The sequence below is a fragment of the Macaca fascicularis genome, chromosome 18 (genome assembly GCF_037993035.2).
Source record: "Macaca fascicularis isolate 582-1 chromosome 18, T2T-MFA8v1.1".
NCBI lineage: Eukaryota > Metazoa > Chordata > Mammalia > Primates > Cercopithecidae > Macaca > Macaca fascicularis.
The window spans coordinates 63,226,692-63,254,574 of NC_088392.1; the positions used below are offsets into that span (position 1 = coordinate 63,226,692).

Consider the following 27,883-nt stretch of genomic DNA (forward strand, 5'->3'; position numbering starts at 1 on the left):
AGTCATCAAAACAATCCCCTATTCTACAAACAAAACGGTGAAGGATTTTGCCCAAGATCACGCAACACATAAGTGGCAGTGCCAGAATCCAAGTTGTTTGGTGCCAGAGCCCATGCACTTACCACTATACTACACTCTCTTGCTATAGAGAGAGGGAAGCCCAGGCCTGCTGAAGTCAGGGAATGCTTCCAAGAGAAGGTAACATGTGAAACCATTCCAAAAAGATCTCTGGGAGTTGAGTTGTTGAGCCAGGAGATGAAGAGTATGGCCAAGGGCATAAGAGCCAAGGTAGGATGAGAGACAAGTGATTTCAAGGAAGAGCAATTACTTCCTGGTAGCTGGAGGGTGAGGCTGGTTTTGGAGAATGGTGGACCCCCGTCAAGGAGTAGGCAGGGAGTACATTATAGTTTGGTTTGTTGGTTTTCAGGGAAGACAAACTTACACCAATAGTCTAAGTTAAAGGATACAAAGGACCAGGGATCAGAGACTAAATTCAGCCTGGACACGTTTGCAGGCTGCCCACTCTCCTGTGGGTGGTGCGGCCTCCAGTTTCACCTTCTACTTTGTTTGCTGCATCACTGAAGAGCAGAAGTGGCCTGAATTAGTGTGATGCCATTGGAACTGGAGAGCACAAGCTGAATGGGATGGATTTGACATAAAGGAGAGGAAGCAGGGAAGGGGACTGCAGAGTTCCTAGCTTGGGTGTGTTGCAGAGATGGGAAATAAAGCAGGAGGAGCAGATTTGGATGATGTTGCAGACTGAACCATGTTCCTCCCAAATTCATATGCTGAAGCTCTAACCCTGCAGTGTGACTCTATTTGGAGATAGGGTTGTTAAAGAGGTAATTAAGGTTAAACAAGGGCATAAGGGTGGGCCCTAATCTGGTAGAACTGATGTGTTCATAAGGAGAGAGAGATACCAGAGATCCCTCTCTCTCCAGGCTCTCACACAGAGAAGTGGTCATCTACAACCAGGAAAAGAGGTCTCACCAGAAACCAACCCTGCTGACACCTTAATCTTGGACTTCCAGCCTCCAGAACTGTGAGAAAATTAATTTTTGTTGTTTAAGCCACCCAGTCTATGGTATTTTGTTAATGGTACCCCAAGCCGATTAATAGAAAGGAAAAGACTGTTAATCAACCTTTGGATGAAGACATAATAGATGGATTTAAAAACAATTCTTGAGGCCAGGTACGATGGTGCATGCCTATAATCCCAACACCTTGGGAGGCTGAGGTGGGAGTATCACTTAAGCCCAGGAGTTCAAGACCAGCCCAGGCAACTTAAGGGGACCACCCCACCCCCCCACCCCACCAGTCTTCACACACAAAAAATAAAAATTAGCTGAGCGTGGTGTTGTGTGCCTGTAGTTCCAGCTGCTTATGAGACCGAGGTGGGAAAGTCACTTGAGCCTGGGAGGTCAAGGCTGCAGTGAGCTGAGATGGCACCACTGGAGTACAGCCTGTGTAGCCCTATCTCAAAAACAAACAAACAAATCTTGAGATACAATTGGCAGGGCTTGGTGCTTCAGTGGAAGTGGAGTCTGAGAAGGAGGATGGGATATTGTCCAGTTTTGAGTTATGGATACAGGGTGAATTGTGGTGACTTTCCCTGAGTCTGAGATTTGGGAGTTGCACCTGGGCAGAAGGCGAAAGCATAGTTAGGATTTCTTGGTTGTAAGCAAGAGAAATTTAAGACAGGGCTGATTACCTGTAGGGATATAGTGAGACTAAAAGGGAAGTGGAACCTCATTCAAACCCAACATCAGCACTCTAGGAGAGTGAGACTCCTTGGAGGCTGACTAGACTGTGGTTCTGGATACAGAGCAGCCCAGGCCCTCAGCAGGTGCTCATGCCAGCATGGGACTGGGCTGATTACATGGCCCTGCCCCCTTTCTTCTAACTACTGACTACTCTGACCCTGATTCCTAGAGAAAGAGAGACTGCTTGGCTCAGGAGTTTCAATCCAGCCTTCTAGTTAGCCCAGGGATTGGCTGCCCAGGGACCCATCCTTGGGCACATTCATTATAATTGCTGGTCATGTGACAGACCACTTGACAAATCTGTCCCTTGATCAGTGGTTGTGAGCAAGGCAGCATCCTTAGAAAGGTCTGAGGTGTGGCAGGCACTATAATAGAAACACCTAGAACAGAGGGTTGGGGTGGTAAGAAGATCATTGTGTTGGTTTTAGACTTACTGGGTTTGGAGGACCTGCTTGACATGCAAGCAGAGAGACCCAGGACATATATCTACAATAGGCACCTGGAGACATGGGCCACTCAACAGAGCAACAAAGGCCATGGAGACAGAGTTCAAAAATGACAGCACATGGACCCAATTCCTATTAAATAAGCAATAAAGGGACACATACTCATGTTGCAAAATTCAAACAATACCAAAGTATGGAGTATAAGAAGTTAAAGTCCCTCAGTGCCACTCTCTTCTCCCAAAGTCACCACTGTAAATTATTTTATATGTTTTCTTTTTACTCCACTGCAGTTACATTTGTAAAATATGTATGGATCATTTTAGGTCAGAGGTTTTTTTTTTTTCCAGCAAATTGGCTTATACTTTTCACTAATGTTTTTATCTTGCTTAATAAAATGTCTTGGAGACCATTGCACTCAGCACTTACAAACCTACATTATTCTTTATATCTATAGATAGTGTTCTGTTGAATAGATGACACATAATTTATTTATTCATCATCTGCCTCTGAAGTTAGATTGTATCCAATGATTCTTTGTTACAAACAATGCTTCAAGAGCACCCTTGTACATATATCTTTGTGTGCAGCCCATTTCTAGAAATGAATTACTGCGTTGAAAGGGATGTGCATTTTTCTGCTGTCCTCTAAAAAGACTGTACCATTTACCCTTCTAGCAATGACAGAGGATGCATATGCTTATTGCTCTACACCCACGTGGATGTTTCTTGAACTATTTTGCATCACAGACTCCTTTAAGATGTGGAAAGCTATGGATTTTAATTCTAGAAAAATATACAGATGTACATATACAGAACATTTTGCATACAATTTCTGCAGGTTCACAGACAACCTAAACATACCCCAGAACACACCCTTCCCCACCCCCTGCCAGACCTGACATTGAGGACCCTGAATAGACATGTGTGAATGGTGTCAGTCTAAAGGCAGCGGGTCCCAATCTTAGTTGCACATTAGAATCACCTGCAGGACTTTGAAAAGTCCTCATGCCCAGGCCACTTCCCAGACCTATTCGATCTGGTTCTTTTGGAAAAGGATCTGGGTATCAGTATTTTTTGCAAGTTCTCCGGGTGATATTAACATGCAGCCAATCACAAGAACCACTGCAGTCTAGGAGAGGCCTGAAGAAGGATTAAAAAGAATTTAATAACAGAAAACCAGAGTGGACAAGGGGCTTTTGGGGGGCTCACACGTGGCTGGAGGAGCTTTTATTTGAACAAATCTGGGGTGGGATCTGGCATTGATACATATTTTTTTTGTTGTGAGAATGTTTGTCATAGACAAAAGTAGAGAGAATGAACACCCATGTATCCTATGTTCAATACTTAAACAAAATTTGGCACATTTCCTTTTTTTTTTTTTTGGTTGGGGGAAGGTGGCAAGGGCTAATATTTATCTTACATTATTCTGCAGTGTTTAAATTTGTAAAAGCTCCCCTGGTGATTCTGAGGTATAGCCAATGTTGAATGCTACAACAAACATGGAAGTACAGATATCTCATCTATATACTGATTTCCTATCTTTTTGGTATATACCCAGCAGTGGGATTGCTGGATTGTATGGAAGCTCCATTTTTAGTTTTTTGAGGAACCTCCAAACTATTCTCCATAGTGGTTGTGCTAATTTACATTCCCACCAACAGCGTACAAGCGTTCCCTCTTCTCCATATCCTCGCCAGCATTTGTTATTGCCTGTCTTTTGGATGTACGCCATTTTAACTGGGGTGAGATGATATCTCATTGTAGTTTTGATTTGCATTTCTCTGATGATCAATGATGTTGAGCACATTTTCATGTGCCTGTTTGCCATTTGTACGTCTTCTTTTGAGAAATGTAGGCACCCTGCTTCAACAAGCCTTCTGGGTGATTTGGAAACACACGCAAGTTCCGTGATCACTGTCCTGGGGACTCCCAGCCAAATGTCCTCCCAGTGTCTGAGCTCTCCAGAACTCTCTGGAGTCTTCCCCAACAGAGAGCTGGACTCATATCAGGGAGATGAAACAGACAATGTCAGGAAATTAGACTGTGGCAAGACCGTGGGGAGTTTGGACTTGAAACTAAAGTAAGAAAGGAGCCACGATGATGTTTTGGCCAGGGGAGGATATGTATTAAAGTGGTATTGGAGACCAGGTAGCTGCAGAGCTTCAAGAAAGCAGGCTTGACTCCAATCCCTGCTGAAATGGTAGGCAAAATTGGTGTGTGTGTGTGTGTGTGTGTGTGTGTGTGCATCTTCTGAAGAGGTTTCACAACTTGCATTCAATTTTCAAGTGAATTCACCACCCCAGAATGATTGCTAGAGAGGAAATTATTTTATTGCTTAATATATGAGCTTTGAGGCAGTGGTCTCAAAGTGTGGTCACATCAGTATTAGAATTGTTTGAGCTGTGTGTTAAAAATATACATTCCTGGGCCACATTCAAGAGCTACTAAATCAGAATCTCTGGAGTTGGCACCCATGAATCTGCATATTTTAAGCAAGTTCTCCAGGTAATTCAGCTAATTCTGATGTACTCTAAAGTTAATATATCTCAGGCTGTAAATCTAAAAACTAGCAATTCTAGGAAAGCAAAGTTAATAGTGAATTTAGAAAGCATGTTGACCACTAAAGCATGGTACTGAGGTCTAAAAAGCACTTACAATATCCAAAGTGTCACCGAACTGGGAACAGTAGCCACAGCAAACACTTTCCTGGGCATTTCAGTGACCATCCACTTAAAAGCTGTATTCTGTAAGTAACACCATATAAATAGCAAGAAAAGCTTGAGGAATTCATCCTCAAACTCTGACAGTTCAACTAACTTCTCAGAGGTGGATAGAGAATAAGTTTGTGTGTTTTCTATGGCAGATTGCACTAAGATAACCATGAGAAAGACAGGAGAAATGCTATTGACAGAAGAAACACTATTGACCATTTTGGGCTTATTGAAAATCTGCCCCTCCCTGGAGTCAGGGAGCTCCTGGAGAGAGCCTTCTTTCCTTCCTGTCTCTTAGCAGGTGCTTGGCAGAGTTTGCCAAAAATCCACTGATTACGTAGTTTGAATTACAGATTTTCAAATACTGTCTGTAGTACTTAAACGGTAAATGGCATGTGATTGAAATCACGGAAATAACACCCAAATGTATTTGGGTGGTTGTCTCTGGCAGTGGAAATAGAACTCAAAGGTCATGGTCTGGTGAGTTGTTCAGAAAGTGTGCGTGCCCTAGAGTCTGGCCTCCCTAACTCCGTGAGGTTGGGCAAGTTATTGAAGCTCTCTGTGTTTCTACACATGTGAAATAGGAATAGAAACAACCCTCACATATACTCATAAGAAGAAATCGAGAGTGTTAATGTAAAAACCCAGGCCCACAGCAAGCATTCACTAAACGTTAGCAAGAAAGAAATAAGACACATATATGTTTCCAGATTTCTGTACTTCCCAAATCTTTGCCAATGAACACTTACTGCTTTTATAATCAGAAAAGAATGATAAACCACATTTTTGTTTTGTGTTTTTTAGTTTAAGGCAATGAGCTATAACGAGAAAAGACTGTAAATACAACAGATGCAATCCATGTCAGGGGAGTTTGTTTTCATTGGGAATAATAACACCACGTGACCCCCTGGGTATCCTAATCCAGGGACAGGCTGTAGGAAGACTAAACATGAAGAATGGTGAGGCTTCCCCTGGGAGCAATCATGCCCTGGCTCTGCAAACTTAGGTCACAGAAGAGAGGGACCAGGTCACAATGTTTGCTGCTTCTCTGCCCCTCTCCAAGGCAGTCTCCTTCCATCAGGTGCAAAGCCTGGATCTCTAGCATCAAATTAAAGAAATAGAACAAACCCATCCCAGGGCTTCTTTAAATATTCAGATAAACCCATGTGCCCCTATCAGTTAAATTAAGCTTTCCTAAGAAAAAGTAAGTCAATTAGTTCAAAATGTGGGTTAGTGCTTCTGGGTATTTAAAAGGGGATTTTTTTTTTCTTTTCTTTTTTAGTTCATTTAGAAACACAGCCACGGGGCAGGTACATACCCACTCCTCCGCACATCCTGTGAATTGCCCCAATACACCCAGATACCAATTTCTGATATCTAGAGCTTAAAAATCTGGTCCTTAAACTTTCTCAATGTCATGAAGATATTGAAATACGAGCTTTAAAATTTATCTCGTTTTGCCCTTTGAGTACATATCGTTTATTTTCACTATCATTATCGTTACTCATTCAATGGTAACTGACATTGCTATAGAACATTGATAAGACATGATTTTACCCTAATTGAACTTCTTTCTTCTCCATTCCACAAATACTTATTCTCTAAACTTCTGTGAACAAAGATAGGTCTCTAAGACATTATAAAATGTAGTTCTACAGCATAGTTCATGACATATACCAAAAAATTCATTTGTCCAGGTGGCCTGGATGCAATAAACCAAACTTTACCAAAATACAAGTAGAACAGGATATTTCCTAAGAAGATGAACTTCTAGCATCAATTTGTGGGTCAAAGAATATGAACATTTTCATGGCTTTTGAAGAGGTTGCCTAATAATTGCATTCTTAAAAGGCTATTTTATTTTTATTTTTGAGATGGAGTTTCACTCTTGTTGCCCAGGCTGGAGTGCAGTGGCGCAATCGCTCACTGCAAACTTCGCCTCCCAGGTTCAAGCGATTCTCCTGTAAAAGGATATTTTAATTGATATTGACAGTTAAAAGAAGATAAGGATAACATTTTCATACCAACATTTGGGTAGAAAGTGTTTAAGTTTTTATTTGTTTTGCTTTTACTAAATTAACAGACCACTTTATTTGAAATCACAGCAAATCGTTTCAGGAATATTTTAGATTGTGAGACCATTGTAAGTAGTTCTACCATTATTTTAAAAATACATATTTGTTACATGACATATTATCACATACCTTTATCTCCATTTCCACCATAATTAGTATTCCAATGACATTGAAATAAAATTTTATTTAATAACAGGACTAATGTCCACTTTAATCCCACATACCTTTTACAGACATACAACTAGAAGATAAAGAAATGACAATCATTCTGAATTTTAGGTTTCTTTTAACTTTGACAACCTTTACATTTGACTTCTTTATTAACCAAGTGAAGTTTCATGATCAGAATATTGTAACGATGAAAGATGGTACACTTTTACGCTCGACAAAAACCCAATTTACTTACGGAAAACTACATATCTCTTGCACATTATTTGTTTCACAAAGAGCCTAGGAAACAAGTAGGTGATTATTAGGTGGAAAGACCTAGAATTGTAGTTACCAGGTAGCAATTAGGAACTAAATATTCTGTCAATGACTGCATTAAGTCTACTCTGACCTGTTTTTTGACAAAGCATTGAAGAAAAAAGCAGGAATACCCTCTTTGCCCCAGGAGATTCACAATAGCTCAGGATTTCAACAGAAAGCACCTCTTCCTAGTCTGGTTGAACCTCTGGGCATTCCTTTTGTCTCTGAATTCTTCACTGCCATGTCTTCTAAGACACAGATGGGCCCCTACTTCCAATAGCCAAGAAAAATTGTACCAGTGTTTAGGTGGCCAAGTGACAAAGATGACACTGTGTCTCAGTCCATTTATACGTTGTGTCACGGTCCAAGACATTGGCAAAGTACTATTCTGCCTTTCCAAGTTTCCCAAATCCAATTATACACAGGGGTATTTTAACGGTAGGGAATTTTTCCCTTGAAGATTCTTTTTGCTCTTCTCTTCTTTCTTTCTTTTTTCTTCCTTCCTTCCTTTCTCTTTCTTCTCTTTCTTTCTTTTCTTTTCTTTTTTCTTTTATTTCTTTCTGAATTGTTCCCTTGAAGATTTTTTCTTTTTCTTTCTTTTTCCTTCCTTCTTTCTTGCTTTTTCTTTCATTCTGAATTCTTCCCTTGAATTTTGTTTTTCTTTCTTTCCTTCCTTCCTTATTTTCCTTTCTTTCTGAATTATTGAACATTTTTTCTTTCCTTCCTCTTTATTTCTTTCATTCTTTCCTTCCTTTCTTTTCTTTCTTTCTTTTTTTTTTCTCTCTCTCTCTTCCTCTCTTCACTCTTTGGTTCCTAGAGGCTGAATATGGTCAAGTGGTTCAAGCACGGCCTATGGAACCAGATTTGCCTGCCCTGGTCAGATCTGGGAGACCTCGGGAAAATGTCTTCACTTTTTTTTTTTTTTCCTCCTCTCTGGCCTTAGTTTTCTTGTTTGCTATCAAGCTTGGGAAACAATAGGGCCTTAATAAATAAGAAGTAATGGTTGCATGTGTATGAATGTGTTAAGTGTTTTGTGCATATCAACTTATTTCATTCTCAAAACAATCCTGAGGGGTAGGGACTGTTATCATTATCACCCAGGTAATATAATGAGAGAACTGAGCCATAGAAAAGGGTGGTTAGTAAGGCAAACTAGGATTCACACCCAGGTAGGCTGGCTTCAGAGAGAGTTTTTCACCACTCTGCTATACAACGTTTTGTTGAAGTTAGCTTTCTCCCCACACATAAATGTGTGTATATTTATTGAGTATCTACTATGTGCCAGTCACTCTGCTAAAATATACCAAGAAACTGAATAGGAAATGAACTGGAAATACAGAAATAAATAAGACATAGTTTCTACTCCTGTGGAGCTATTTTTCTTTTCTTGCACTTTGTCAACTTAGATTACATGGGTTCGATCTTCATCTGAGTTCAAAAAACATTACTCAAGATGATCCTCAATTGAATTCAACAGAATTAATAGCTAAACTCTGAGACAGGAGTGGTGGCTCACTTGAGCCCAGGAGCTCAAGATCAACATGGGCAACATGGGGAAACTTATCTCTACAAAAAATACAAAAATTAGGAAGGCTTGGTGGAGCAGGCCTGTAGTCCCAGCTACTTGGGAAGATGAGATGGCAGGATCACTTGAGCCCAGGAGGTTGAGGCTGCAGTAAGCCATAATCACGCCACTGCCCTCCAGCCTGGGTGAAAAGAATAAGACCCTGTCTCGAAAGAAACAAAACAAAACAAAACAAAAAACCTCTAAAACCAAGATATACCAAAATAGTTTCAATTTGAATTCATATTTAGCCTTGAAAGCCCTTTATGAATCTTTTAGTAATTACATCAAGAGAGTATGGCGTTCTCTTTTAATTTGTGTCTTTAAAATGATGAACTAAATGCTTTTTCTGGCCTCTGCTCTCAAGAGCCCACAAAATTCCTCAAATTTAACAATTTAAATCCTCCCCAGCCCACCTCTCTTAACAGAGACACTTCCATCCCCCAGATCTGCCCTCAGAACAGGCAACATTAACTCTGCTGAGAGAAAAGGGTCCCTCATTCTACTTCTGCAATAACTTTCTAAAGCATGTTCCACTGGAGAGAGGATTAATGATAAGGGAATATTCATCCAAAGCAGCCATTCAGTTCATTTTAACTTGCAAACAATAATGTTGCCTTGTAGTTAATATTTGTCCAGGTTTTTAATACAGAACTTCAGATTCATGTTATTTTTAATTTTTCACAAAAACTTCCCTGCAAAATGTAAGATTTAACCAAACACAGATTCTCTTCATTCAATATAAATGACAAGTGCTCACCATGTCCCCAGGCACCAGACTGAAACTACAAGGGTGTGTGTTGCTTAGGAGAGAGGAAACAGGCAGATAAAAAGCAACTATATCCAGTATATTAACAGGGATGATACTCAGAAGACTGGAAGCAAAAAGGAGGAAGAGCTGAATATGATTCTGTATAGTATAACCTTTCATAAAATGTTAGCCTGAAATGGAAGTAGTTGGGTTATGAATCAAGGGGGAAACATGTGGAGTTTTTCATCCCGAAATAACCGTTTCACTATTTTCAAGTATTCTGAGAAGTGGAGAAGCACAAATATACAAGGAGACCTCCCCACCCCCACCAGCAAAAGATGGAGAATCTTGTTAAAAGTCGTAAACATCATACCATAGTTTAAAGAGTTCTGACAGTTAAATAATTGCAATAAATGTTCCCTATAGTGCTGGGATTATAAAGAAGTCACGTATCCTGCACAAGAAATAAAGCATCCTTTCAAAGGGGTGACCGGCAGCTTCGATTGTCAAGGTGGTAGTCAATGGACTTCATGATATGCAGAGGTCAAGTAGAGGAATCGAATGCTGGCTGATAGGCAGAACGACAACCAATATTGCCTCTACAGAAATAATAAGAAGAAAGCTTTTTTGATTCTTTCATTTTGGAATTGAGTTGTATGGAACCACAAGATGTTTTTAAGGGATCATTTATTAAACTTGGAATTGAACTACTTTATGAACTGCACTGTAATTTTGTGTTATTGGGTTTTAAAAATTAAGCAACTTTTTTTTTCTTTCTTTCTTTCTTTCTTTTTTTTTTTTTTTTTCTTTTTTTTTTTTTTTTGGTCAAGGGGAAGCAGGGTTCATATCTGTTTTTCTGGGTGTTCTTCCCATCACTCCTACAGATAGTAGCCCAAAGACGTCTTCTTTTCCAGTATTTAATGAAGTATCCTACCGGCAGATCATTTTGGTAGCCTTTCCGGAGCTGGTGCAACGAAGCAGATCCACAGTTGCCCGGTAATCAGGCCAAGGCATACTTTCCAAGGTGCGTTTTTCATATCGAATTTAAGCGCGGGTCCTGCCCGTTGTTTGCAAACTGTCCAAGCAGCACCCCAAACTGCTGCTTTTCCAAGTCCGTTAAAAAGTTATTTGCGCTTGGGGTTTTCTTTCCTCTGACTTTTGCCAGTAGAGACCTGCCCTGGGGGGTATTTTGTCCTGGGAGCACAAAACTATTTTCTTTTCTGGAAATAAGTTGACGTCAACTGGGAGCTGTTTTGGGTTGCTTTGTTTCCCGGAGCGTCCAACCCAGCACACCGCCTCCGGCAAACTGCGAGCAATTCAAAGCAGCTCGCCCAGTAGGGAGGGGAGCTGGTGGGAGCGGGGGTGGACCCCGCCGCCCGCAGAGGTGGGGAGACCTGGGGGGGGCTCCGCTCCCAGGCTGGAGCGTGGGCCTGTGTCCCCGGCCAAGCCACGAGCACAGCCCGGAGCCAGCGCGGCCCCCGGGTCCCTGCGCTTATGGCAAGGGCCGCGGGGGACCAGCCCCTGGTAGGTAACTTGCCGGGCACCCACCTGAGTTCTCCGCACCGCGGCCCGAAAACCTGGGAGCATCCCAGGACAAAGGGCCAGCCCTCTGGAAGTAGCCGTGTGTGACTAGTGTGTGCCAGCTCACTGTGTGCGGGTCCGAGTGTGCAACTAACTTAGCTTCTCACCGCAGCCTCGGAGAAACGAACACGCCTTTCTGCACGTGTCCAGGGCGGGTGGGGAGGGCAGTGCATTGTGAACAAAGCCGGCCACCTCTCGGACCGCACCTCGGGGACGATTCCCGGACGGTTCTCCGCGGAGAGCAGGGCGGATGAGAGTGTGGGGTGTGTGTGTGTGTGTGTGTGTGTGTGTGTGTGTGTGTGTGTGTGTTTCCCTAAGGAGCCGGAGGCGGCCCGCGAGGCAGGGACTTGCTCTAACTTGTTTCACACCTGGCGCGGGTTCCCCAAAGCTCGGGTGGCGTCCAGGGCCGGGGAGGCACGCGGATGACCAGCAGCGTTCGCTGCAGAAAAATGCATCGCCAGCTCCCACTCAGAAGCCCACGCGGCCCTGAGACCTGGTCTTTCTTTCTTTCTTAAAAAAAAAAAACAAAAAAAACAAATTGATGGATGGGTTTCAATTGACGCGTAAAATGTATCCCTTGAGAGCAAGACAGGAGGGCCAGGGAAGGGGGGAACAGGCAGTTGACAAGATTCTCACAGCCTAACTGCCGAGAATTTGGACTCGGAGGCAAATTCGAGGGCACCCGAGGAGCAGGCGAGGCTGTCTCCCAGGAGGACGGCCTGGCACCGGGCCGCGCTGCTGGGGACCTGACTCCCTCGAGTCCCCTCACCCCAGGGACTCGCAGTCGGCCCGCGCACCAGGGGACACACGGGCTGCGGGAGGAGGTGAAAGTTAGGATGCAGCGCGAGCTCCGAAGGTGGCCTGGACTGTGCCTCCTAAGAGAACAGCCGAGGTCCTGGGCGACTCTGGGACGCTGCCCCTGGGCCGGGAGAGCGGGAGGCGGCGACGCAAGGACGCGCCCGGAGCCTGGGCGCGCCGGGGGCGGGCGTTTGGCTGGAAGTGGGGCAGTGTCTCCTATGGGAAAGCGGGACCCGGCGAGCTCTTTGGCTGCTTTTCCAGTTTCCGAGGTGCCCGCCCCCGCGCGCCTGAGGCAGCGCAACCCGGAGGGCGAACGAATGGCGGTTGGCAAACTTTGAGTGAGAGTGCGCTCCGGCTCTGAATTGCCGAATTGTGGCGGTGGCAGGGTCGGCCGAGACCCAAGTTCGCTTTTTCCGTCTGCCCGACGGGCCTTAGGGAGACTTTAGCTCCAGCCTGGTGGAGCGCCTCGCCCGAGGGAGTTGTGTCACTTTGCCCGCGGGCAGGGAGGGCGGCGCCCTGGGCGGGTGCGGAAGGGTCCCTGGGGCCCCTGGGGTCCCGAGCGCCTGTTCCCTCGTCTCCCCTCCCACCGGCCCCTCCCATTCTTCTCTAGCTCGCTCCTTCCCGGGGCTGGCTGGACCCGCGCGGACTTGCCCCAGACCTACGGGGAGCGCCCCAGGTCTTTAATGACAGCTTAAATGTGGCTGTTGGAAAAGTCGAAAGGGATGAGGCTGACGTGGGGCGTGTTTCGCTCCTTTGCAAGAGTCGGAAAGGGAGTTGGGAGCCGCGCGGCTGGCCCCAGGCCCCCGCGCCTCGCCGCCAGCAAGTAGGTGGGGGAGCCGCCGCCGCCGCCAGCCCCATCCCGCTCCCAAGCCTCGCCCGCTGCGCCCTGGCCGCGGGCGCCGAGAGGGTGCGGGGCCTCGCCGTGCCTCCTCCACCCTGCTCATTAACCTGCCTGCTCCGCTCCGCTCCGGGCGGCCCCAGACACGGGTTTCCCGCGGCAGCACCCGTGGCCCGCCCGGCGCAGCCGCCGCCCCGACCCCCCGGCTCCGGGGGGCAATGAGGGGGCAGTGGAAGGGGCACTGCTCCTCGGGCATTACTTAGAGAAACGAGACCATCCCGCCCTCCCGCCGGCCCTCCCTCTCTCCTGCCCGGGCCCGCGCAATTCTCCGCCAGAGGGTAAGTTGGGAGTGTTTCGCCCCCACCGACAGCTCTCCCTCCCTTTCCTTTTTTTTCCTTCAAAGTTTTCTTAGAAGTGGGAGCCGGGTGGGGGAGGAAGAAGGTCTGGTCAGCCTCCGTCCTTTACCCTATCTCTCCCGTCTAACTTGTCCCCCCCTCCCCCCTCCCCTCCATCCCCTGCGCGCCGCTGCCCCTCCGGAGCTGCGCTCGGGAATGACAATTGGAGCGCGGCTCCTTTAAGAGCCCGGCTTTGCCTCCCGGTAGCTGAAGGTCATTAAACACAAAAGCTCTCAGCGCTGCGGTCCAATATAGCGCATGCGCCCTGCCCGAAGACTGGCAGAGAGACGGCAATATGGCGAGAATGCCTGGCAGCGGGGACTGTAACACCAGCGCGGGCGGCAGCGCCAGCGCCGCCGCCGCCGCCGCCGAGAACAATGGGGAGCGGGGCGAGGGCGAGCGCGGCGCGGGGGGCCGCGGCCGCCGCCACGGCCGTCCGCACTACTGCAGCGCGGGCGAGGAGGAGGAGGAAGAGGAGGAGGAGGACGAGATCCAGGAGGTGCAGATAACGGGGGACGAGGAGGAGGAGGAGGACGGCGGTGGGGGGCTGGAGGAGGACGAGGAGGAGGAGGAAGAGGAGGAGATGGGGCTGGACTGGGACGAGCCCCTGGAGCCCGAGGACTCGGCCGGGGAGGAGCTGGAGCCCGAGCCGGTCCATATGATCAATATGGACCAGAGCGCAGCGCTGGAGCCCGAGGCGCCGCCGCGACTGCTGGCGCCCCGGGCCCGCGGCGGGCCGCCCGGGGACGGCGCCGAGCTGGACCCCGACGTGCTGCAGCGCCCCGAGCGGGCCCGGCTGAGCGAGAACACCCGGCTGGCCACCCGCTACGCCGTGCGCATCTTCCGGGAGTACCTGAGCGAGAAGGCGCAGAGCCCGGACTTCGAGACCATGGACAAGGGGGCGCTGTGCCGCGTGCTGCGCTCCTTCTATGCCGAGGCCCGCTCCAAGAGCGGCCAGCTCTACAGCAAGTCGTCGCTCATCAGCATCCGCAGCTCCCTCAACCGCTACCTCAATGAGCCCCCGTACTGCCGCACGCTCGACCTCACCAAGGATCCCGAGCTGCGCAGCGCGAACCTGACGCTGGCCGCGGTCATCCGCAAGCTCGAGGAGCAGGGCGCCGGACCGGTGGTGCAGAAGCAAGCCATCACGCGCGCCGACCTGCGCAAGCTGTACACCTCCAGCGTCTTCAGCACCAACACGCCCTTCGGGCTGCTCAACAAGGTCTGGTTCGAGACGTGCATGTACTTCTGTACCCGCGGCCGCGAGAACCAGCGTGAGTTGGAGGAGGACTCTTTTGGGCTGGCCATGGACGAGGACGGTCGCAAGTTCGTCTACTTCAAGTCCCTCGGGCCCTACCACAAGTCGCGCTCGTCGTCGTGGAGCAAGAAGCGCGCCGAGAGCAGCGACGAGGAGAACTTGCCCCGCATGTATGAGACGGGCACCGAGTTCTGCCCCTACGCCAGCTTCGTCAAGTACCTGTCGAAACGCAACCCTCTCTGTAAGGCATTCTTCCAGCGGCCCCGGGACCACTGCAGCGAGGGCGATGTGACCTGGTACGAGAACAAAGCCATCGGCAAGAACTTGCTAGGCACTAGGATGCAGATGCTGTCCAAGGCGGCTAAGCTCTCCAAGACCTACACCAACCACTGCATCGGCGCCGTCTCCATCGCCACGCTCAACAGCATCGCGGGCATTGGTACCAAGCTGGGCTCGCCCGCCCCGCAGGGCTGCTACGCCGAGGCTCTGAACGGGGCGGCACGGCACCACTCCCACCACCCCCCCACCCATCCCTCCCACCACCACCGCCCCCAGCCGCCCTCGCTGGGGAACACTTACATCCTCCCCAAAGACAGCCAGGTCGGGCCCGACGTGAAATCCGAGGCTGCGCCCAAGCGCGCCCTGTACGAGTCGGTGTTCGGGTCGGGGGAAATCTGCGGCCCCTCTTCCCCCAAAAGACTTTGTATCCGCCCCTCGGAGCCTGTGGATGCGGTGGTGGTGGTTTCCGTGAAACACGACCCCCTGCCTCTTCTTCCAGAAGCCAATGGGCACAGAAGCACCAATTCTCCCACAGTAGTTTCACCTGCTATTGTTTCCCCCACCCAGGTAACCAAACCAAACTCTATGCATGAAATGTTTCTTTGGTACAACTTCGGGACTAACTTTTGTGCTAATGCAGCTCTGGGCAGGGGGGAAGTTTTAAAAAGTAGGCAATGTACTGAATGGGATTTGGTTTCACCCTTAGAAGTTAACTCTCTTGGTGCTTTTTGGGAAACTTTACACCTAACCTTAAAAAATGTGAGAGAGGGCATGCTACCTAACAAATCACTTCTGTGCAGTAAGGCGAAAAACTTCAAAGTTCGCCGAACAAAAGGATTAGCTCACTCTTGCAGCCGCTCTTCATTGAATGTGTTGAGTTTTATAAGGCAAAGAGTGCGAGAACGCTGTAAATGCAAAGGAAGCAGTTGCTTAAGACATATTTGAATCAAATATCCCTTAAAAGACTCTATTACATATTCGCCATGACTTTGGAAGGTAGAAAAACAGTTATAAATTATTGAAAAGAAAACGTGCCAATCCCACTTCCTGTAGCTTTTTTTTTCTTTTTCTTTCCTTTTTTTTTTTTTTTTTTTTTTTTTTTTAAGAAAAGGGGTGGAGAGTGGAGAGCCAGGCAGTTGAGTGCCAGTTTATACTGTAACATGTAGTCGAATGTAAAGTGGCCGTGTGGGGTGCAATTTTCAGAAACTAAAGTCTCTTGTTAGAGTTATTATTCAGGTGGGAACGTGGTATCTGCAATTTCAGTCAGGCTACAAATTAGTGTATGGGCCTGTGGTGCCCAGCACTGTGGGCACTGAAACATTGCTGTCTCCCTCTAGCCCCATGGAGCTCACCATCCTAGAGGGCAGATAATACCTATGAAGTAGGTAATGAGAGTAAGAGTGCTAACCCAGCAGCTGAGTCAGCATGAACAAATCACTTCATTTCTCTTGGCTTCACTGTCCTCATCAAAGAGGAAGAAATTATTTCAACCCTAACATTATTTAAGTCAAAGCAGTGCCAAATTCTGGGTGGAGATTGGAGCCTCTAGTGTTAGATGCTTCCTCCCTTATTTTCCCCAGGGTAGTATTTTCGTGAGTATTAGTAAAGTTATATTCATTTTTTGGACACACTCTAGGAGTCAGGAACCAGAGTCTTCGGACACTGTGCTCTATTCTGCAGAGGCAGGCGTAGCCACTGGAGGTTTTACAACTGTGACCTGCCTGCCATCAAGCAGAAGTAGGAATTTTGCAAGTCTGAAGGTATAGTGCAGGCCCTCCAGGAACATATGTCAGGTACCTCTGTGCTTTTTCCAAAGTGGAAATTCCAGTTCTGGACAAACTGACCCTTTCAAACGTTTACCAGCTAATGGGCAAGCCTCAAGGCCAACTGAGAAAGGGGCTGTGAGTGGTAATATAAACACCAGAGTTCTCTAAAATACACAAGACCTGTAGGCTATGTGTCTTCTGTACTTCGGGTGTGTAGTCCATTTCTGACAGGTTGTGTTAGAGTTTTAAGAATGGGGAGGAGAATTTAGGGTTTGCTTTTTCTTTGAAAGAAAAAATAAATGTTCACGTTCTTCTGATACAGTAAACACCCTTGAAATGCTCTAGTTTAGAAGAGCACCTAATTAAGAGTTAAAAGCCTAAGAAAGTTTATTAAGGCATGCATGGCCTTGGGATAACAATGAAACAGTTTGTCTACTGGCATCTGTCTGCTGGTTTCTTGACACCAGTGTAATATAGAATTGTGACATAAAGAACCACAAAAGATAAGAGGGTTTTGTTTCATTGGTTTGGTTTTGTTCTAAGGAATGCAATCTTTCAGCCATTATCTTTTATTTACCTGAGTAAAATAAATCAGCTCCAAAAAGACTGTATACTGATGCTTTTATTATTCTTGCATTATTGTCAGGTAACTCCTAAGTTAAATATAGATTTGAGTGTCCATATGTGGCTTATATGATTATTATGGCTCTCAAACAAGATCTTAGCTCCAAGTCCCTGTTAGTTAAAACACTACAAAAAGTTGTTCAGTTTGCACATATTTAATAGTCAGCTTTTCACTTATGAAGTCTGAGCAATCGAAGTGTTGCTCAGTAGAAAGTTGATAGCAAACTTTTTCCTTCTTTATTTATTAAAATCACTGTAAGGGTTGAGGTTCAGTGCATTTCCTGGGGCTTAATGCCTGGTGGAGGTTGCTGGCCTGTGGCATTGCTTTGGGTTATCAACTGTTCTGGCTGGTCATTAACCCCCAGGAAATGCCCGGTGCAGCTCCAGCTTCAGTCATTATTACTTAATCATAAACATAGGCTCTCTAGCCTAATACTGAGTGGACTTCATCAAGTAGTGTCATACGGAATTCCACTGTTGACCATCTTAAGACTTCTCGATAACAGAGAGGTCACACACTGATGTTTTGACTTTCTACTAATGTTGCAAGTTTCTCAAAAGATGAAGAGCCAGTTTCTTTAAATGCATTTACTCTTTTTACTTTTTGAGGGTGTTATTAAGTATATTATAGATGGGACTGGTTGAAAAATGAATGCATTCAAGGATTAACAAAGATTATGGAATGTGTGATTGCTCACGTGAAGTATCTGGCTTTTGGGGTGAGTGAGGAATTATGGCGATGGTTGTAATGGTCGCTTTAACTGATCCACTCTTTAATTCTCTTGAATGGTTGTGTTAAAAGTAAAGGGTAGTTTTAGTTCCCTTGTCCCCCAAATAGCTATTGTGATCTGAAATGATTCAGTTATTGGTACGGTTTGCAAGCTCCCAGGTGGAGGTCATGTAGTCCATTTTAAACTGCTTACCACTGTATCTTCCATCCTTATAACTATCCTCTTTGCATAAAAATAGAGCATTTTTCCTACCTCAGAGAACAGTACTTCAGGTTAGAGGGATGATAGAGATTAAAAATTTTGTTCTTTATCATTCTCAGAGGAAAAAATACTAATAAAGTTTAGATTCTGAATGTCATAGTTTTGTCACTACAGTTTCTGTAGACATGTCTCTCTCCTGTGCCAAACAAAAGTGTGAAGCATTTGCAAACTGTGACAAAGGTGTCTTTAGTTGCACTTGCTTGACCCTAACCTAGATTATTTCCAGAAATACTTTTAAGGAATTCTGTAGAGAGGACATCTGTTAGTGGAAAGACTGTGGGGGCTGGTGCACATCCCCTGTTTGTGTTTTATTGTCTTCACTGTGGGCTGTTGGTCCTTATAGTTTGCGGGGTGGAAACTGCAGAGGCTGCAAGCAGGCTGACACAGTTAGTTGTTCATTAACTTACCTTTGAGGAGAAGCCAGAGGCTGACAGCTCAGGGAATCGACTCAGGTGCTGTAGGGGCAAGGAAGAAGGAATACTTAATGTATCTACTTAATAGAAAAAGGCATGCGTTTTATGTATTAATTGAAATAACTGGTCAAGTCCTAGTTTGAATTTGGAGACTAAGAGGGAGGGATGTTCTTTATTTCTTATAGATGGAATCAAATTTTTATAAACAGGAAAGGAGTATAGCAATTGTAACAAGACTTCTTGCCATGGTTATTTGGAGCTATTAAGATTAACTGCCTTTTAAAGAGTGGGTGTTTTTCTGATTTTTAATACTAGTTTGTGGCTACGTTCCTTTTTCTGCTGCAAGAATGTTTGCTGTCCTTTATGAAAAGTTCAAGTTGGTGGAGAAACTAAATGTCTTGTACACAAGTACGTAACTTTCTTCATTCAGGAAGTAGTTACTGAGCACCTACTATTTTGGCTTTTGTAACAGGAATCTATAAATTAATCGTTTACCACCTGACAAGTAGTCTCATTGGCAAAATTTTGGCTTCTTTACCTGTTTAAACTAGATCAAAATAAAGACAGTTAAAAGGTGATGCACTCAGTGTTTTGCAGCAGTCATTTTGGGAAAGAAATCTGAACCTTTATATTCTCTTTCATGCACTCATATATTAATGTTGCAACCAGTATTCAGGAGTATTATTTTAAATTGATATAAACTCATATCTGATGTCAGTTCACTCTGTACTCAAGCTGACCCATGAAATAGAAAAAGAAATACTTGCTGCCAAGGGAGAAAGTAGACCCCATTCATCTAAAACTTAAATCTTTGTGTCATCCTGATTTTAAAATCTGGCTCCCCAAGCAAATGTCACCGAAAGACCACCCTCTTGTCATTACTAAGTAGTTTTCAAGCAGGAAGAAGCCTTTCTTTTCTGGGAACCACTAGTTACATGTGAGACCACTTGGATGAACTTTTCACCCAAGTGAGTCCAGGCCAGTCAAAGCGCTACTTCAGTTATCCAATAAAACTTGAGTTTCAAGACACCTTTTGGTGTTTTACCTGCCATTTCAAAAGCAGAATCGATACAGGAGTTCCGGTGTAGTATGTGTCTTTAAAATCTTAGGAACGTAAATGTAAACTAGTCATCTGTAGGTCTGTCACGTTTAGAACTTTCATTCGTAGAACCGATTTTACTTCTCTTGACTTAACTGTCATTCATTGCATGGTACCAATAGTCAAGTTGCCTTTTTAAAGATTTCTTTGGACAATTTATATAAGGGATAAGGTAGTATGAATTAATTTGTTCAAAAAAGGGGGATATGGATTGACCTTGATAAACTAACATGAACGAAAACGTAGCTTTAGGATTTGAAACATTGCACAGGCACGCTTCTTTAATTAACATTTTTAGTGCTCTAAGATGCTGAATTCAATTCATCCACTGTTAACTGAGCATCTTTCTGCTTGCTAAGTGCTGCAGAGAGGAGCAGGATTCAGTCCTTGCCCTCAAGAGGGATTCACAGAGGCTGGGCAATTAGTGGACTTGTACCCTTAAAGCTGAAATAATTCTCTGCTTGCTACATGATCATCAGAGGGGAAACAGGTGAACTCTTAAAGTTTTGGGCTCTATAAAGTTCTTTTGGATTTTCAGATTTTTAAAAACTTTTCGTTTGCCTACTCTTCTCTTCCAAGAGAACATGGGTGGTGAGTGGTTTTGAGTCTTTATAACAGCATGAGCTTCTAGATGGCCCGGAAATAAATGATCTTTTCAGTCCTTTGAAATACACTACAGCAAAGGGTATGGGTAGAGATTCAATCTGAATATGAGGTTGTGTTATCTAATGCCCATGACCGTAAACTGGACAACAGACCCTGCTGTGCCCACACTAGCACTACAGGAAGCTGAACCTAATGAGGCGTGTTCTGGGTTTTCAGTGATTCTCCAAATTCCTTTCAACACTTTCTTTACAGTCAGACTTCTTACCTTTTAGCTTATAGTATATAGCAACCTGACAGAGCCTTTTCTTTCTTCCTAAAAAAGATCCACTTACATATGACAGCAAACTTTCATTCATGACAGGCAGGGCTTTTTTTTTTTTTTTGGTTGGGGGTGGATATGATACATTTTGCCCAAGTCTTGGGTAACAGAATTTTCAACAATAACGGAGGTAGGAGCTATCTTACGGTATCGTAAGTCAAAAGTGTCTGCGTTTTCTTTGGAGTTTTTAATCACATGTGCTTTTAGGCAACTCCTGCATGTACACAGTTTGCTTTGGGCTAGCTTTTCACATTTTCAACCCCAATGAGAATTTCCTTTCTCTGAAGACCCTCTCGATCCAAAGGTGTGTGATTCAGCTCCTTTTTCTCCAGGCAGGGACCTTGGTTGTTTTTAATCCTGTGGGCTGCAGGGCAGAGGGAAGATGGTGCAGGCCTCTAGTGATGAGTTCATTTTATGTAACCCGGGAGAGCTGAGGGAATTGGAGAGACCTGGAGGGAGAGGGCTGAGGATGGACTCAGGCTTCTTAGTGATCCCCACTCCACCAGCCCATTCTGCACCTCCAACCCTGCAGCACCATCTCCACCGGGAAGAGGCAATGCCACTTGAAAATCCTCTTCATAATCCAAACCTTTCCTGGGAGTATCTGGACTCGTTCACACCCTGAATTACAGTTGACCATTGAACAACTCAGGGCTTAGGGACGCCAACCCCCTGCAGTCAAAACGCTGCTTATAACCAATTTTTGACTTCCCCAAAACTTAAGTAATAGCTTGCTGTTGACCAGAAGCCTTGCCAATACCATAAACAGTTGATTAACATATATTTTGTATGTTTTATATATCATCTGAATTCTTACAATAAAGCAAGCTAGAGAAAAGAAAATGTTATCAAGAAAATCATAAGATAGAGAAAATGTATTTACTATTCATTGAGTGGAAGTGGATCATCATAAAGGTCGCCTTGTCTTCAGGTTGAGTAGGAAGTGGGGAAAGAGAAGGGGTTGATCTTGCTGTCTGAGGGGTGGCAGAGGCAGAGGAGGCAGAGGAGGTAGAAGGGGAAGCAGGACAGGCAGGCACACTTGGTGTGACTTTCATTGAAAAACATCCGCATATAAGTGAACCCGCACAGTTCAAACCCCTGTCATTCAAGAGTCAAGTGTACTGCTTTCCCCCAACTGGCAGTGAACCTGGAAGGTTTTGATCCAGTCTGGGAGGAAGGCAGGTAAAACGTGCTGCCCAAAGAGGCTGGCAGATTTAAGACAGCATTAGGTGGTAGGCCTCTAGGCGAGAAGAGGAGGAGTCCAGAAAGGAATGCTAAGGAATGACAGAGACAGATGTTGCTTCCTTTGTGAGTAATTCAGTTGCAAATTAAAATGTCAGGACTAGTTTGGGAGCTTGTGATCATGAATTTCTAGTTTTACTTCATGTCCCTAGTCCGGTTTAACCCAGTTCAGCCTAGTATCTCCCCATTCAATCCCCATCCTTTCTGTCTTAACACAAGAAGAAAAAGGAAGCAATTGTTTATAGCACCGGTTCCCATTTGGGCCCTTTCACCGTGTGCCAGGGACCAAACTAGTTAAGTACACTATCTATAGCTTTAAAATCGAATTTCCTATTTGTGTATTTCTCTGCTTCACCCTCTATTTAGACAAAATGTTCATAGATAATATCTTCATATATACACATATATGTAAATTTGATATTTGAAAAAATCCTTCATTTTCATCATGATCTGAGAAATAAGTGTTGAGGATAAGTTTCTTGTGCCTGTGGATTAATTCTGATATTTCAAGTTGCTATGGTTTTTGACATGCAGTTTTAAGGAACTTAACTTAGAAACGTGAATTATTTCCACATTCCTGGCTGTTACGGGTCAGCGAGTGGAGTGTTAGACCAGATCCAGGGAGGAGTGAACGTGGGGAGCACTGTAGGGGCATGAGGCACGAGGCTCCCATCTCGTTGTACTGCAGTCTGCTGAGACAAACTTGATTCATTCGTTGGAGAGTTCTGATGTAAACTGTCACAATCTCTAACTGGTTCTGTAGCTGTGGAGTAGAATATAACCATTAACGTTAATAATAATGAAGACATACTGAAAACTTGAAAGTAGTCCACCAGCCAGCAGCATCTGCGTCACTTGGGAGCTTGTGGGAAATGCAAAAATCCCGCCACTCTGTGCCCCTGAATCAGCCCCTGCACTTGAAAAGACTCCTAGGCAGTGCATGTGCTCTGAACATCTTGAGCACTGGCTGATGTGGTCTCTCATTTAATCCTCATGCAGCCCTCCCAGGAATTATGGTTATTATTTTCATTTTGTAAAGGAGGAAGCAAGCTAAGGGTCACAGATGCTGATTCAGTTGTTTAAGCCCTAACAACTGGTAAGTAACTATGCTGGGATTTGAACCCAGCCTGTCAGATTCCACAGTCTGCGCTTTCAAACCCATGGCCCGTCGATTCCAGAATTCTTATCAACTGTTCAAATAAAAGAATCCAATAAAGAGAAGATGATAGAACATGAAATCACATTATTACCTGTGATGCTTTTCTGGAACAACTGAAGAAGAGAGAACGTGTTAAAAGACAGCATTACAAAGCAATGATATAAGTAGGCAGAGACACACAAAATGATATTTCCAGTGTGTGGCATGCTTCCGTTTTGCTGTGTGGGGCCCCCAGCCTTTGCTGAGTCTGGGATTTGGAGCAACCTCATTTGAGAAACCATATCACGTAGTGGTTAAGAACAGACTCCAGAGCCACATCCCCTGGAGCAAATCTCAGCTCTGCCCAGACCGCTGGGTGCCTCAGTTTCCTCCTCAGTCAAACGGGGATGATGATAACATTGATCTCACAGGAGCGTGGGTGTTAAATGAGATACTGCTTGAAAAGTGCTTCAAACATGAGCACTATATGAATATTTGCTATCAGTTTGTTATCTTAGTGCAGAATGCTTTACATTTGAACAAATGCAGATCTTTACCAGCCTTCAGTTTGGCCCTTGGAAGTAGCTTGTCCAGGTGCTGTGCAGGGGGCCCCTCTGCCGTTTCTTCTTTTGCGGTGTCCATAGACTGTGGTCAGTAGCACTTTTGCAGGTCTTCTGGGAGATACGAGATCTCAGTGCAGGCTCGGGCACTCTGGCCTACCTGGGCCCTCTTCCCTCTCACAATTAACCTAAAAAAGCCCATCTGTGTGGATGCTTTACCTCAAAGCCTGTTTTCTCTCCTCTACTTTTCCTTAAGATTTGTATGTTCTGTGGCCCACGTGGGATTTAACTCCACACCTTCTTCTAACTTAGTTCTGCAGACCCTTCCTGTTGCTCTTTACAGAGGCTTAGAAATTTTCTTTTCTTTTCTTTTTTTGAGACGGAGCTTTGCTCTTGTTTCCCGGGCTGGAGTGCAATGGTGCGATCTCAGCTCACTGCAGCCTCTGCCTCCTGGGTTCAAGTGATTTTCCTGCCTCAGCCACCTGAGTAGGTGGGATTACAGATGTGTGCCACCATGCCCGGCTAATTTTTGTATTTTTAGTAGAGACAGGGTTTCACCATGTTGGCCGGGCCGATCTCAAACTCCTGATCTCAGGTGATCCACCTGCCTCAGCCTCCCACAGTGCTGGGATTACAGGCGTGAGCCACCATGCCCGGCCGGAAATTTTCTAGTGCTAAAAAATTAGCACTAGGACTTGGGGAGCCTACTGATGGGCATAACTGCTGCCCAGGCTACAGCACATTGACAAATGAAATGAGACAACAATGAACAGAGTGAAATCAACAGTTTTTCAAAAGAGATTAAATTTTATTTGGAATGGCTTGAGATGAAGGGAATGGTCATTATACTGGGATTCCTAAAATATTATGAAGGTCATTATAGCTATAATCTACATAAATTTCTTAATTTCAGTATTCTAGAAGTAGGGTCTATATTTGGCTAGAGCTTATGCTATGATGTTTACGTTTCCCTAATGCAAAAATGCATTACAACTTTCTAATACTTGACTTCTGTCTTGGATACTATGTAAATCAATAGAAATGTCACTTAAAGTTGAGGTGTACTAATATACAGTTGAAATAGACTATAGAATTAAGATAATTGGTTGGTATTTTGATACATTATTGCTGACCAGTTAATGATCTTTTGTAACTTGTTTTTAGTGTGACAGTGCAGGGATTTATTACCTCTGATTTAGTTTGCCCTTCAAGTACTTACAGTATTCAGCCAGCATAGTCCTTATGGAATAGGTTTTTGGGTTTTATAGAATAGCATATTGTATTAAGCCAGTTTATATGGAATATTGGCTTCTATTTTGTGATATTCTTTCTGACAAAACTATATCTAAATAGATTTTAGATATTTTCTTACATCTTGAACAAATATTGTTGTTGTTGCTTTTTACTCCAGAAAAAAAGAGACTTGCTGAATGTTTATTTTTCAGTGGATTGAGGTAGCAATTTAGAAACATGTTGCTGTAGAAACACACAGACCTAAATAAAAGTATAACAAGAACATTAGAAAGCTGATTATGCTAGCTTCTTTTCCGCTCACCCCAGAGTTCTTTCACATGTTCGTCTTTTATAATTAATGGTAGGGTGTTCACAATGCTGGATTTTACTGTTTTTTCAGGATCACTTTATGGAGGTGGTGGGGGTGGTAATGTTCCAGGAATGTGTCTCGTGGTTTTTTGTTTTTTTTTTTTAATTTATGAAAAGGATCATGGAGTCATAGAATCCCATGTCATCCTGTAATTCCTCCCTTGAGGGGTTTTTAGAACCACCTCTTGGGATGTGAGCCAAGATCTAAGGAGAGAAAGGCAAGGTGAAAGAGGATGCTATTCAGAAAAACTCTGAAAAGCAAATTCATTTATGAAAGCATTTATTGAGCACTTACTGTGTGCAAGGTAGGAATTTGGAGGTAAAGAATAACTTAGAAATATTTAAGAAAAGACACTGGAGAAACTACAGTGGAATATCTAGGGCAAGTCCAAAGGACTGGCTGGAGATCCAGTCTTATCTCATTGCTGAGTGTTCCCAGGTCAGCCCTGGAGAGCAAGGGGTGTGTATTAGTATCTCAGAAATGGGACCAAAACTGGCCTAAGCGAACTGAAAGACTAAGCAGTTAAACCTGAAGTGCATGTACGGGGAATGTGGAAACCCAGGAAAAAATAAAATATTACCTTGTCAAAAAATTTAAGCCTTTTCTTTGCTGTAACATTGCAGGCTTCTCTGGTAAGCCTTAGTACACTTGTATTTTAGGTGTCCCCATTCCAAGTGAGCTGCCACATTCCACCACATATGAGCTACTCTGAATGTTCACCCTGTTGTGAAGCCACATATTTTAAGATTGAGCGTATGTACAATAATCCCACAAAATCCAGAACTGGTACCCTGTCAGTTCACATGTTAATTACAACTCCCACTCACTAAATGTATGGCTTTGGAGCCCAGCGTGGTTTCCTTCACCTCTCAGGTCTGTGGGGCCACACTCTGAGTAACCACTAAGGTGCTTGTAGACAGTACCTCACAGTTGGCAAAGGGCTTTCCTGTATGTGATTTCATTCCAGGGACTTTGTAGGGCAGTTCCTAGTGTCAGGTATTGGGCTAGACAGACTGAGGGGACACAGAAAAAAAAAATCTTTTTTTTTTTTTTTTTTTGAGGAATCACTTAGTCTCATGGGGGAGGCAAATAAGTAACCAAATGAATAAACCCTGACTGTGTGATAAGTCCTGTGAATCTATGCACAGAATATTAGCAAGCTGAAGAGAAAAGATAGGAACTTTCAGCATACCCATTCTACAGATAAGGAAAACTGACCTTCGCATTCACCTACCTACCGAAAAACAAAGTTCAAGTTCTGGTTCCAACTCCAGGCCACGTCTACAGTGGTACTTTTAAAGCTGTACCTTATAGATAAAGTTATAAATACGGTCCAGTTAGGTATTAAAGGGAAGATAAAAAGGACACCAAATCACAAGTGTATTGATGGATGTGTCTTTTGAAAATGGAATGAATCCTAGTGTGATTTTGTGTTTTTGGAGCCTCAGGAAAAGAAAGGGGAACATGATGGGTTCAGGTGAAATGAACAGCCCAGTCTTCCAAATGTCAGTATACACCCGAGACATCAGTGGCGGAAAGCTACAGTCTTAGGTTGACTTGGGGACTTTTTTTAAAATACGAAGTCGAGCCCCCGGAGCCATTTCTGCAGTGGGTCGGTGCAGACTGGCTCCTTGCTGGGGGTCTGACGCTCACTGGGACCAGTCCTGTGTTTCTGTGGTTCTTTATCTGTTCACTGACTGTTTGGCAGTTGAAGACTTGCTCCCCAAGGCCCTCAGCCTTTGGCACTTCATTCAGAACACTGAATTAAAAGAGAAAAGGAATGCAGTTCTGATGCAGTTAGAGCTAGTAAAAAGAACCAATAAAAATGACTATAAAGTGCCTGACAAATAGAAAATGTTTAGTAATACCAAGGTACTTTATGGGGGAAGGGTTTACCTCTTGGCACAGGATGACAGCCCCCTGCAACCCCAGGCTTTTCCCTCCATGATGCCCTTGGCAGGGAGCTCTTGCCCAGCCAGAACAGGTGAGTGAAAAGATTGTACTGTCTTGGAGTCACCTGACTTCTTACCACAAGAACATCCTTCAGAAGTGGAAATCACAGACACATAGGTCTTTTGCTGGTGACAACAGATAACACAAGAGATAAAGAACACTTTGGTGATATGAGAGTAAAAAGGAAAATGAGGAAAAGACAGTAGAAAAAAGTATAGGAGAAGTAAGTGGTTAAAGAACCTCTGGTCATAAAGGAAGAGGTACATCAGTTTGGAGCAAAACTCATATTCTCTGTGGGTTCTGGTAGAATTACCAAGGGATGGACCAACTTAAAGTTACATGAATCATTGACCTGAATGATCTTAGGCAGGTTACTACATTTCTTAATAGGAATAATACAAATACATATGTATAAAATATATATCTATATTCTATGGGGTAGAGATTATTGACAGGTTAGAGGAAAATGAGAGAGATTATATACAATTTACAGATGATCTTCAGTAGTCTGTTTGAAAGATAAGACAAAGGGTCCAAAAAAATTACAAAATATTTATAAACACAGGCAGAAGTGTGGAGATGTACAAAGAAACCAGTTGGAGAACTCACATCTTTGGCAAGGATAAAATAATGATAATCGAG

At 44.5% G+C, this 27,883-nt stretch overlaps 1 protein-coding gene across 8 annotated transcripts in view; it reads left to right on the forward strand.

Moving 5' to 3' along the window:
- The window catches only part of KCTD1 (potassium channel tetramerization domain containing 1), a 200,444-nt gene that overhangs the window by 91,486 nt on the left and 81,075 nt on the right, over nucleotides 1-27,883 (forward strand). Inside the window, exon 1 of one of the 8 annotated variants that reach the window (XM_065533964.2) lies at nucleotides 12,755-13,332. The exons of 4 other annotated variants lie outside the window; for them this stretch is intronic. Coding sequence is in view for 1 of the 4 variants with exons in the window: in XM_045377921.3 (XP_045233856.1) it covers nucleotides 13,685-15,493 (1,809 nt within the window). In the remaining 3 variants the exon portion in view is untranslated. Of the gene's footprint in view, nucleotides 1-12,754; nucleotides 13,333-13,667; nucleotides 15,494-27,883 lie in introns of those variants that run through there. 3 more of the 8 variants (XM_065533970.2, XM_065533965.2, XM_045377921.3) reach the window with 3 other exon arrangements.